Source organism: Dendrobates tinctorius, unplaced genomic scaffold (genome assembly GCF_039654945.1).
Source record: "Dendrobates tinctorius isolate UK_male_01 unplaced genomic scaffold, ASM3965494v1 ptg000326l, whole genome shotgun sequence".
NCBI lineage: Eukaryota > Metazoa > Chordata > Amphibia > Anura > Dendrobatidae > Dendrobates > Dendrobates tinctorius.
This window is the reverse complement of record NW_027361993.1, coordinates 10,532,708-10,545,202: the sequence shown is the minus strand read 5'-3', so window position 1 is coordinate 10,545,202 and position 12,495 is coordinate 10,532,708. Positions and strand designations below refer to the sequence as shown.

The window sequence follows — 12,495 nt, the reverse complement described above, 5'->3', positions numbered from 1 at the left end:
CTGAAAATGCAAATGCCGATGGCCTGTCACGAGTGAGGGTGGAAACTCCAGTGGGAGATCTCGATGGGCAACTTGAAGAGGAAGAAACCCCAGACTTCCATAAGTTCAAGACCCCAATTATTGCGGTCCAGTCAAGTAGGGAGGCCTGCGTACTACCCCGATCTCTGGGGAGAACCAATGAAGAGTGGGGAAATGTTCAAGATGAAGACGGAGGGCTGAGACAGATGAAATGCTGGCTAGCTCAGAAGCGGAAGCCAGGCAAACAAGAGAGAGATAGTCTGGACGCTGAGATGAAGAGTGTCTTACACCAGTGGGATAGGCTGGAGGTGCCTGAATCGGTGCTATATCGCAAGAGGCAACAGCCGAAAGATACTGAAGTAAGGTGGCAGGTGGTCATCCCAGGAGGAATGGCCCAACAAGTGGCTAAAGATGCACACAAATTCGGAGCCCACTTCGGGTCCACAAAGACCTACCAGTGGTTACATCGGCACATGTACTGCCCCCGGTTGGAGTCCGTGGTAGAAGAGGTTTGCCGTCGATGTCGGGTGTGCGACCTCATTAAGAGTACTGAACAAAGGGCACCCATCCAGACCATATATACCAAGGAACCGCTAGAAATCTTGATGATCGACTATCTCCTCATGGAACACTCAGCCTGGGGTCCGCAGTACTGTTTGGTGATGACCGACCATTTCTCCAAGTTCGCGATAGTCACCCCGACTAGAGATCAGACTGCCGAATCGGTGGCACGAGCCATCTGTCAATACTTCATCAGAGTGTATGGGTGCCCAAAGCGCATCCACTCTGACCAAGGTGCCTGTTTCCAAGGCAAGGTCATGGAAGAACTGTATCGTTTGTATGGCATCGAGCGGTCCCGGACCACCCCTTACCATCCTCAAGGCAACGGAGCATATGAACGCTTCAACCGAACCTTACTTCAAAAGCTGAGGACAAGAAGGCATGCTGGCCAGATTTCCTGCCAGAGTTGAGGCCCCTTTACATTTAGCGATGCACCAGCGATCCCGACAATGATACGACCCGGTCAGGATCACTGGTGCATCTCTAAATGGTCGCTAGTGAGCTGCCACACAGGCAGATCTCACAGCGACATAGCAGCGATACAGCGGTCGTTACTTACCTTTCAGACGCGGCGATCCTGTGTTATCAGCTGTGTATAGAGGACTTGTCATCCGGTGTCTCCCAATAAGGAGCATGCTGAAAATTCTTCCTGTAAGTACAGGAAGTTAGAGCCTAAAATAGCCCCAGTGGTCACTGTAAAAATTGTAAAATTGCCTTTTTTATTTTACACTTAATGCAAAAACTTGATATAAACAATAGGTCATTTTCTGATGATAACTTCCCTTTAAACGCAAAGATTAAAGAGCAGATATTTTGAAGATGTGTAGATTGCAAAATAGAGATTATGGGAAGAATGGCTACATTAAAGAATAAAATTTATAAGGAAGAAGTGTAGCTAAAGCGAAAGAAATGCATTTTATTGAAGAACTGAAGGTAGCGGTAAGATGTTTGGTCAAAGAATAAAAGTTTTGGGGATAACATTACATTAAGAATAGAGTATAAAAGAAATATGTCTAGAATAGAAGTTATGAGGGAGATATCTAGATTAAAAAATAAAAGTTATTGGGAAGATATTTAGATTGACGAATGGATGTTATGTATAAAGCTACTGGTTGAAGTTTAGAATATAAAGGAAAGCTGTATTTATAGCCCCTTGAGAAAGGTTGAACTTGATGGACCTACAGTAGGTCTTTTTTCAACCTATGTAACTATGTAACAACATCAAGAAGGAAGAACCATGGAGTTATGGAAATCACAGGATGGATAGACATAGTAATGAATTTCAAATTATGAAAAACTGGAAACAAAAGTTTCAAAACATCATGATTTGTTCAGTATTGAGCATGAGCGTCACCTGCAGAAATTCCTGCACTTATAGTCTTGCTGGTATAAATGAGGTTATCAATGGTTGTAATGTTCTCCTGCACTGAATGCGATTGGACAAATCATCAAAATCTGCTGCTGGCAGCTCCTGTGTGATTACCAACCAATGGCGTCCCAGATGTGCTTGATGGGAGACAAGTCTGGAGACTCTGCAGGCCATGGTAGCATTACTGCCCTGACTGGCGTATGGGGCCCGATCAGCAGAGTAACTAACGCAGGTTCAGTTACTCTATTGCCCTGCGGGCCCAATTGGGGGCTGGCAGCTGACGTCAGCGCACACATCGCCGGTGCATGACGTCATTGTCATTCACCGGCGAATGCGTGCTTGAAATGCCTTGATGGATCATCGCCGCAGAAGCTCGGCCAGGTAAGGAGAAAGTTTTTCTTTTCATTTTTATTAAAAGCGGCATGCCGCAATATGTTTCACCGGTAGGATGGAGACACATGGACCATGTGTCTCCATCCTGCCTGGGGCAGAATTATTCTGTCCCCACATGAGGTGAATGGAGGTGTAGTTGATTGGGGCTGGGAGAGATTCCTACCTTCCATTTCCTCAATGCAGAGCAGACAGGACCATTGTTGCTGTTCATGCGTCCGGAGATGATACACACCAGATATTGTGAAGTCCAGACTTGTTTATTGGAAATCTGGACATACAGCGTATGATTGGTAATGCAGTACTTCTCCAAAAATACAGATGTAACAATCCAGGTGGTACAGGAAGATGATTCAGCAAGTTGTGTGAGCAACAAAGTGCAACGAAGTGGTCAAAAAACTGATGCCTTCCACAGCCTGGTAAGCGTGTCTCTCCCGGGTGAAGATGAATCTAGTAATGGCCACCGGCAGGAAGAGAAGGAGTCACTTGACCAGGAAGTTGAAGGCATGTAAAAGAATAAATAAGCTGCAGTCTGATATACAGAAAAAGGACAGCAGGTGGCAGCAGACCAAATGCAAAACTGAACACAAAGAAAGGTGACATGACAACTATATTAGCATACAATCATAATCTTAGATGGGACAGCACAAGAATGGAGACATGGGGCAGAATGGGAGACACAGGGGCAGAATGGAGACACGAGGGCAGAATGGGAGACATGGGGGCAGAATGGAGACATGGGACAGCATGGGAGACACGGAGCAGAATGGGAGACACAGAGGCAGAATGGAGACACGAGGGCAGAATGGGAGACATGGGGGCAGAATGGAGACATGGGACAGAATGGGAGACACGGAGCAGAATGGGAGACACAGAGGCAGAATGGAGACATGGGGGCAGAATGTAGACACTGGTAGAATGGAGACATGAGGGCATAATGGGAGAAATGGGGACAGAATGGAGACAATGAGCAGAATGGAGACACGAGGGCAGGATGGGAGACAAGGGCAGAATGAAGACAATGGACAGAATGGAGACGGGGCAGGATTAAAGGCACGGAGCAGGATGGAGACACGGAGGCAAGATGGAGACAGGGGTAGGATGGGTGACACGGGGCAGGATGAGAGACATGGGGGCAGTATGGGAGACAAGAGGGCAGGAAGGAGACATGGAGGCAGGATGGGATACATGGAGCAGAATGGAGACAGAGGCCAGAATGGAAACATGGGGGCAAGATGGGAGACACAGGGGCAGGATGGAGACAGGGGGCAGGATAGAGCCAGAGGGAGAATATAGACATGGAGGCCGGATTTGAGACATGGGGAAGGATGGAGACACTAAGCAGGATGAAGACACAGGGGGTAGGATGGAGACAGATGGGACATGAATATGGGCAGGATGGAGACAAATAGTGCAGGATCATTGGGCAGGATGGAGATAAATGGGGCAGGATCATGGAGCAGAATGGAGACACATGGTGCAGGATCATGGAGCAGGATGAAGACAGATGGTGCAGGATCATGGGGCAGGATGGATACGATGGAGACAGATGGGGCAGGATCATGGGACAGATGGGGCAGGATCATGGGACAAATGGGGCAGGATAAGGAGATCATATGGAGCAGGATGGGACATCACATGGGGGCAGAATGGATACTCATGAGGGCAGGATTGGAAAACATATGGCTGGAGCCAGGAATGAGACACACGGGGGCCAGGAAGGGTGATATTATTACCATAGGGGCTAATTAAGGGATATTATTACTGCAGTGATGTATTTATTTTATTTTTTGAGGATACTGTTTTAAATGGGGGAGACAGTCCCAGAGAGACCCAGAGAGATTAGAAAAATTAGGATTATTTAGTCTAGAAAAAAGACGACTGAGGGGCGATCTAATAACCATGTATAAGTATATAAGGGGACAATACAAATATCTCTCCAAGGATCTGTTTATACCAAGGAAGGTGACGGTCACAAGGGAGCATTCTCTGCGTCTGGAGGTGAAAAGGTTTTTCCACCAACATAGAAGAGGATTCTTTACTGTTAGGGCAGTGAGAATCTGGAATTCCCTGCCAGAGGAGGTGGTGATGGCGAACTCAGTCGAAGGGTTCAAGAGAAGCCTGGATGTCTTCCTGGAGCGTAACAATATTGTATCTTACAGTTATTGTTAGGTTCTTTAGAAGGACGTAGATCTGGGGATTTATTCTGACAGAATTTTATAGGCTGAACTGGATGGACTTATGTCTTTTTTCGGCCTTACTAACTATGTTACTATGTCCTGTTACTGTGTAGAGTGACACTGTCACTTTTTTTTCTTCATCTGGTGTAGTTTAGAATTTGGGAAAAAAATAAGTAATGTGTTCTGCAAGCGGTGCTCTAGATAACTGTGTTATTTTCTGCAGAGACAAGCCCTGGCTGGAAGAAGTAACGGCGGTCTGTGCTGAATGAAGATGAAAAGTGAAGATGAAGGACTTCACCTAGAAATGTCAGTGGTGAGTCAGTGTGTTACCTGTACACTGACACTATACACTGTATACTATATACAGCGGTCCTGTGAGCAATGTCACCAGTGATCACTGTATTACCTATACACTATATACAGAGCTCCTGTGTATAATGTCACCAGTGATCACTGTATAACCTGTACACAGACACTGCATAATAAGTACTGATCTCCTGTGTATAATGGCACTTATGGTGATATTAGTATTGTTTTTTTTATTACTGATCAATATTGTAGTATTCAGTCACTATGTGGTGGTAATATGTTGTCTGGCCATGGTGTATTTGTTCCTTGTATGTGCTATTATTTGGTCACAATGTGGTGGTAATATGTGGTCTGGTTATAGTGTGGTGGTATTTGTTCCTTATATGTGGTATTATTGGTCACCATGTGGTGGTAATATGTAGTGTGGACATGGTGCGGTGGTACTTGTCCCTTGTATGTGGTATTATTCAGTTATGTGGTGGTAATATGTGGTCTGGTCATAGTGTGGTGGTATTTGTTCCTTGTATGTGGTATTATTGGTCACTATGTGGTGGTAATATGGTGTCTGGACATGGTGTGGCGGTATCTGTCCCTTGTATGTGCTATTATTCGGTCACTGTGGTGGTAATATATGGTCTGGATATGGTGTGGCGGTATTTGTTCCTTGTATGTGGTATTATAGGTCACCATGTGGTGGTAATATGTGATCTGGTTATGGTGTGGTGGTATTTGTCCCCTGTATGTGATATTATTGGTCATTTTAAAATTGAAAAATAAATAAAAATATACCTAAATTGTATTGGATATTTTAGCAAATGTTTAATAGGTTAGAGTAGAGTGGGGCCCGGCCAAAAGAGTCTACCTTGTCGTGGTGGTGGCTTAAGAAATCTTTTTAGGGAAGAGCTAGAGCCAGATACAGAAATTCTAGGGAGGAGAAAGAGGCAGCCACAGACATTTTAGGGAGGAACTAGAGGAAGACACAGACATTCTAGGGAGGAGCTACAGGCAGACACAGGCATTCTAGGGAAGAGCTATAGGCAGACACATATTCTAGGGAGGAGCTAGAGGCAAATGCAGACATTCTAGGGAGGAGCTAGAGACAGACACAGACATTCTATGGAGGAGCTAAAGGCAGACACAGATATACTAGGGAGGTACTGGAGTCAGACACAGAAATTCTAGGGAGGAGCTAGAGGCAGACACAGACATTCTAGGGATGAGCTAGAGGCAGACACAGACATTCTAGGGAGGCGCAGACAGACATTCTAGGGAGGCGCAGACAGACATTCTAGGGAGGAGCTAGAGGCAGACACACACATTCTAGAGAGAAGCTAGAGGCAGACACACATTCTAGAAAGAAGCTAGAGACAGACAGACAGACATTCTAGGGAGGAGCTAGAGACAGACACACACATTCTAGGGAGGAGCTAGAGGCAGACACACACATTCTAGAGAGAAGCTAGAGACAGACAGACATTCTAGGGAGGAGCTAGAGACAGACACAGACATTCTAGGGAGGAGCTAGAAGCAGACAGACCTTCTAGGGAGGAGCTAGAGGCAGACACAGACATTTTAGCAAGGAACTAGAGGCAGAAACCCATTCTAGGGAGGAGAAAGAGGCAGACACGGACATTCTGCTACAAGTTCTTCTGAAACTGCAGTTACACTTTAAAATGATCTTTGCAAACACCTTTGTTCATACATCAGTTACACAGTTAAAGCTAAACAGGAACTGGAGGCAGACACAGACATTCTAGGGAGGAGCTAGAGGCAGACACAGATATTCTAGGGAGGAGTTCGAGGCAGACACAGACATTCTAGGGAGGAGATAGAAGCAGACACAGACATTCTAAGGAGGAGCTAGAGGCAGACACAGACATTCTAGGGAGGAGCTAGAGACAGACACATACATTCTAGGGAGGAGCTAGAGACAGACACAGAAATTCTAGGGAGGAGCTAGAGGCAGACAAAGACATACTAGGGAGGAACTGGAGGCAGGCACAGACATTCTAAGGAGGAGCTAGAGGCAGACAGACATTCTAGAGAGGAGCTAGAGGCAGACACAGACATTTTAGGGAGGAGCTAGAGGCAGACACATACATTCTAGGGAGGAGCTAGAGACAAACACAGACATTCTAGGGAGAAGCTAGAGGCAGACACAGACATACTAGGGAGGAGCTGGAAGCAGACACAGACATTATAAGGAGGAGCTAGAGGCAGACACAGACATTCTAGGGAGGAGCTAGAGACAGACACAGACATTCTATGGATAAGCTAGAGGCAGACACAGACATACTAGGGAGGAACTGGAAGCAGACACAGACAATATAGGGAGGAGCTAGAGGCAGACAGACATTCTAGGGAGGAGCTTGAGACAGACTCAGATATTCTAGGGAGGACCTAAAGGCAAACACAGACATTCTAGGGAGGAGTTAGTGGCAGACACAGACATTCTAGGGAGGAGCTAGAGGCAGACACAGACATTCTAGGAGGGAGCTAGAGGCGGACACAGACATCCTAGGAAGGAACTAGAGGCAGAAACAGACATTCTAGGGAGGAGAAAGAGGCAGACACGGACATTCAGCTACAAGTTCTTCTGAAACTGCAGTTACATTTTAAAATGATCTTTGCAAACACCTTTGTTCATACGTCAGTTACACAGTTAAAGCCAAGCAGAGCAGTCACAAGTCTGACAGCGGAATGGAGCTTAACTGTAGCCTGTGTCCAAGGGCAACCAGCAAAACTGTGAACATAGTTTTACATAATTGATTTTTTTTGTAAAATAAACAGCAAATACTAATATATACTGTTTTTATTAAACTTGAATTACAAGGTTTACAGATTTTGTGATATAAAATATAATTGTTTTAATTTCTTTGAAATATAATATCTATATATAATATCCAGTGCTATCCACATACATTATTAGTTATTATTACACAACCTTCTTATGTACAATATAGATAGTTAGTGCTTGCTAAATTTACAGGAAATAATATTTATAACTTCAACATGAAGCAACTATTGATTACAAAAAATTACTTTTTTACTATGGGACACATGAGTTGAATTGGCCTCTACTATTGGTAATGTCACCAAAGTCACCACGTCTATAGGTGACAGAGGGTGAAAAGTAGCTGACAGAGGGTGAAATACAGGTTTGCAGGACAAAGCATCACAGTCCTTTACCATGGTCTCCAGATGACATGTTTCAGTGGCCGCTCTGAATTGGTTGGTGATGAACCAGGTGATTTACTGCTCATTATGCAGCCTCTGTTGAAATACTGCATGACTTTTTCATTGGCCTGGTCCATTTTCGCAGGATACGATAGATAGTGCAAAGTCTCCTGCAGACATTGGCTATAGCCTTGGAAAGTTTTTTTTGTAGAGCTTGATGTTGCTATATAGGATTCAAAAAAATATAATAAAACAAAAAATATGTAAAATTCAACATCCTTTACATTCACATGGCCAAAGACTATACAGTACCGTAAGATATAATAATAATTGTGCATGATTTCTTAAAGGGAGTGTCCATAGTTTTTCCAGGTGCTATCCCTATGTGGTTACAGTAGGGCAGGCCACATGACACGAACATCAGGGTGGAAGCACCAGCAGCCATATTTTTCAGCATTGGTCAATAAAGTTCCTTGAATTATACCTTCAGCAGCGCAGTGTATCATTGCACCTTAAAGCCATCTTCACCAGCATTGGTCAAGGGGAGCCAAATACTTTTACCACTATGAGAACAGTGCACCATAAAAATCCATGATTCTGACATCTCATAATCTGAAACGTTTCATAATATGGAATTTATCATGTCCATCAATGGCAACTATCAGGTACATGTTGGGTGGCATACTTGGACCATGAATAGTTTAATAAGCAGGGGCTGACATGGGCTAAAAACGGCTCCTGTTCAGGTATGTGGCCCTTTTCATTCCAAAAGCTTATCATCTCTTTATGTGTCTGTGATAGAAGCTGATCAAATAATTCAGATAATTTAAGATTATTCCAGAATATTGTAGATAAAGTTTTTAGTATAAAATGACAAATGATGGCTGTATCCAATAAAAGGCACCTTAGAAAATCACGAACATCCGTTGAATTAAAAAAAATTCTAATAAACTGATATCTGATAATCAGGAGTATTTCACAATCTGGCACCTATCAGATCCCACTTATATTAGGAACCTATGAACCTGATCGATAAATGGTGTCATAAAATGGGCATCCTATCTAGCAAAGAATAATCAGGACCTCCAGATAGTGGGGTCGTAGTGCAAATGCAGCCTTCATAAAGCTGTTCTAAGCTTCATATCTGACAGTTCAACATAACCTATAATAGGGCTTCTGCCTAGCATGTGCTCTCTATAATACCGGAGTCTTCTTAGCGGGAAGCCCTTGGGTCCCTTTGGGAATAATGTTCATGTATAATTATTACTTATGCACCTCATATAGATAGGATTCTGCCAGTGGATAAATTAACACTTTACACCATTACTGTAATAGTGCGCCGTGCAGTACTTACCATTCACCAGAATGTGGCGCTTTTTCAAATAACTGACCGTCATCTCCAGAATGTCAGCTTTCTCCAGTTTGGTGTTAGGCTGATGGCTCTGAAATTCACTCTCCAGCTGCAATCTAAGTTGTCTAATGCTGCTGTTAATTCTGTCTCGCCTCAGCTTTTCCACCTCCGCTTTACTCAGTTGCTGTAAAAAAAAAAAAATTGATTAAACTCTGACCGACCTATATCAATTGCTAGCTCTTATGGACAGGACCATTACATCCACAAGTTATGACGTGAGTTCCAGATTTTTAAAACATCACCTAATACCTACCCTGAAGGCATTTTTGCACTTTTGACCATTATTGCAGGACCCTGCAGCCGTGCCAGTGGGCGCCATTTTTAATGCACTGTTCTTGCAGATATATCTCTGATGATTGACAATTCTCCTTGTGGCAGATGTGAGACCGTCCCCTATTTATAAGTGCATATCAACAGCTGAATCTGTGAGTCCTGAGCTCTGTGAAGTTTCCCACAGTCAGTAGCCAATCACGGACCCCCCCAAACAATACGGAGGGCTTCAATTACTAGATGCTAAATTATCTGTGGAACTGCCTCGGGATAACAACCCTCTGTTCAGCAGCAGGTGGAGGATGGAAGGACAATGGGGTCGGGGCTGGTAATGATACATTAGATTCTGGGAAAGGCTCGTGTGGCCTCCAGACACGTGCTTCATCCACTGGATCAAATATCTGACATTGGAGGGAAACTCAGGAGAGGACACTGTGCCAAGACCGCCGCGTGACAGTTGTCATCATCTATTACATTGTGCCTTTGTCTTAATAGTGATTGAATGGACAACATATAACTGTAATTAGTAAAAGTCTTACCCAATCCAGGTTTATCTGGATCTTTGGGGAGACAAAGTCATAGTGGGCCCCTTTTCGTTTCCAATTATTGCTCTTTGATTTTCATAAGCTCTCCAATTTTTTGGGAGGTGACCTTTTTTCTTTTTTTTTTCCTCTCATTTTGCCGTTGCCTGTATGGGATATATGTAATAATATCTTATTAGTTAGGAGAGCCTTGCACGCAACAATACCAAATGTGTTCATTTTTTAGATTTTTTATTTACGTTTCGAGAAAAATCAGGGGGCGATGTGAACTTTTATATTTTATTAAAAAAAAAACTTTTTTTTTTCTTTTGATACTGACCCCCCTAAGGCTAGGGTCACATGATTGTTTCTCTCTCATCTGAGAAAATCAGTTCGATGACGCTAATCACACTCTGATCAGAGTTTGATCACAGTGTGATATGATTTTCTTGCAGGTGTGGAAAATAAAAAAAGTTTCTGCACCTTGTCCATTGAGTCTGTCTGTGAAAATCGGACAGCACTCAGATGTCATCTGAGTGTGGTCTGATGTTTTCCACGGACCCATAGACTTGAATGATGGGATCCGATTATCAGAGTCAAATCAAGAATACTGTGATTTTTTATTCCTCGGACCACACGGTCGGAGGAAAAAAATCGGACATGTGCACAGCCTTGTTGAATAACATGGGGACGAGTGCAATCCATAAAAAATAGGGATACTACTCGTCAGTGTTATACAGTCGTCTGCACGAGCCCTAAGGGACCTGAACTTGTGTTATTGCAGTCTGCACGTTTTCTGAAAAGCTGGTAATATTTTTTAGAGAAAACACACCTTTGAATACCTGGCTGAGGACTATACTCCTCAGATAACTGATCCGAGACAGATCACTGGTGGCTTCTCCTCATCCTGATCCCTTTGACCGACAGGTCAAATCTGTACCGAATGCGCAATGTGTGAACGTAGCATAGTACTCTGGTACTATTGTGGACTTTGCATGTTGATTACAAAAAACTTATTGGAAATTTATCAAACAATCTATTAATATTATACATTATTGCGTTGTTTTTCTGAGGAACATGTGAACCTCTTGATGATGACAGTAATAAAACGCGCACAAGAGCAAGTTGAGATTACAATTACCTAATTGGATTATCATTGAGGATCTCTGGCCTATGGCCCCCCCATTCATGCCAGTTTTCTATCCTAGTGTTCAATCTATTACATCACTTCATTTGCATATAAATATGTGATTTCAGAGGCTTCATTTGGATAAGAGGGTATTGAGCCTGCTTTAGGGTGATTAATTGGGTTGTGGGGGTTGATTTGATGAGAACTGTCTGAGCACTATACAAACTCACTCCACAGAAAATGAAGATCTCTAGTAGAGATGAGCGAACCCTTCAAGGTTCGGTTTGGGTCAGCAGACATACCCAAACCCCATTGAATTCAATGGGAGGCAAAACCAAATGCATAGACAAAACTTTCAGGCGGGGTGGGCAAAAAGCTGCAAGAACAGATCAAATTAGGGGCAGACATCAGTAAGAGTGGCATCAATTGACCCAGAGTACAAATAGTATAATTGTGCAGCATGAATGCATGGGACAGGGCATGGATCATCATTTCTAGCTGAAACATTGATCAGTAACAGGTGGATGAGTGACACGTGTAGGCCTAGTGCTCTGAGAGCCCTGCACTGCAAAATTAAGGCAACCCACATGAAGGAGACCCAACTTGGAGTCCCAACATTTCCAAACATTAGGGACAGACATCAGGAAAAAAGGCATCAATTGACCCACAGCACAAATTTGATAACAGCACAGCAGCAGTCAGCCATGGGCCATGCATGAGGTATCAGGATCTGGGCCAGCATTTACAGCTTTGAATTTAAGTTTAAATTAAGATGAGGTGGGTGAGGGATCAGTGTAAGCCTGCTGTGCCGGGAGCCCTGATACGTCATGCAACAGCTCAAACTGTTTTTCTGCTCAGCCACACACAGGTGGCACAAGTATCAGCTTGGTAGACTACTATTATTAGAAACAATTAAAGATAGTCATACAGGTAGTTGACTGAAAGTAAGTGCAAGCCTGCCAGTCTGGGAACTCTACTGCTACAGGCAACCAAGACCCAACATGGAGTCCAGACATTTCAAAAAATTATTGTGACACACTACTAAAGTGGCATGAATTTCGCCAAAGTAGAAATAGTATAATGAGGCTTTGACTCACCTTCCACTACAGGCAACCCACCAGATGGAGACCCAACTTGGAGTCTCCACATTTCCAAAAATT

General features: G+C 43.6%; 1 protein-coding gene across 1 annotated transcript; it reads right to left on the bottom strand.

Annotated features, from left to right (window-relative positions):
• Positions 1-7,887: 7,887 nt before the first annotated feature.
• Positions 7,888-9,734, bottom strand: LOC141074146 (transcription factor HES-5-like). Its single transcript, XM_073561681.1, has 3 exons — positions 9,669-9,734; positions 9,359-9,539; positions 7,888-8,227 (listed from the first exon to the last, which is right to left on the bottom strand). The coding sequence occupies exons 1-3, from the start codon at positions 9,732-9,734 to the stop codon at positions 8,013-8,015; spliced, it is 462 nt and encodes a 153-aa protein (XP_073417782.1). The 3' UTR covers positions 7,888-8,012.
• Positions 9,735-12,495: the final 2,761 nt, after the last annotated feature.

Bases quoted from the DNA above. Each gene is read 5' to 3' on its own strand.
- LOC141074146 (XM_073561681.1), bottom strand. From the start codon at position 9,734: ATGGCGCCCACTGGCACGGCTGCAGGGTCCTGCAATAATGGTCAAAAG. The intron at 9,540-9,668 runs GTAGGTATTAGG...TTTTTTTTACAG, and splicing joins AGTGCAAAAATGCCTTCAGG to CAACTGAGTAAAGCGGAGGT. The intron at 8,228-9,358 runs GTAAGTACTGCA...AATCCTATATAG, and splicing joins GCGCCACATTCTGGTGAATG to CAACATCAAGCTCTACAAAA.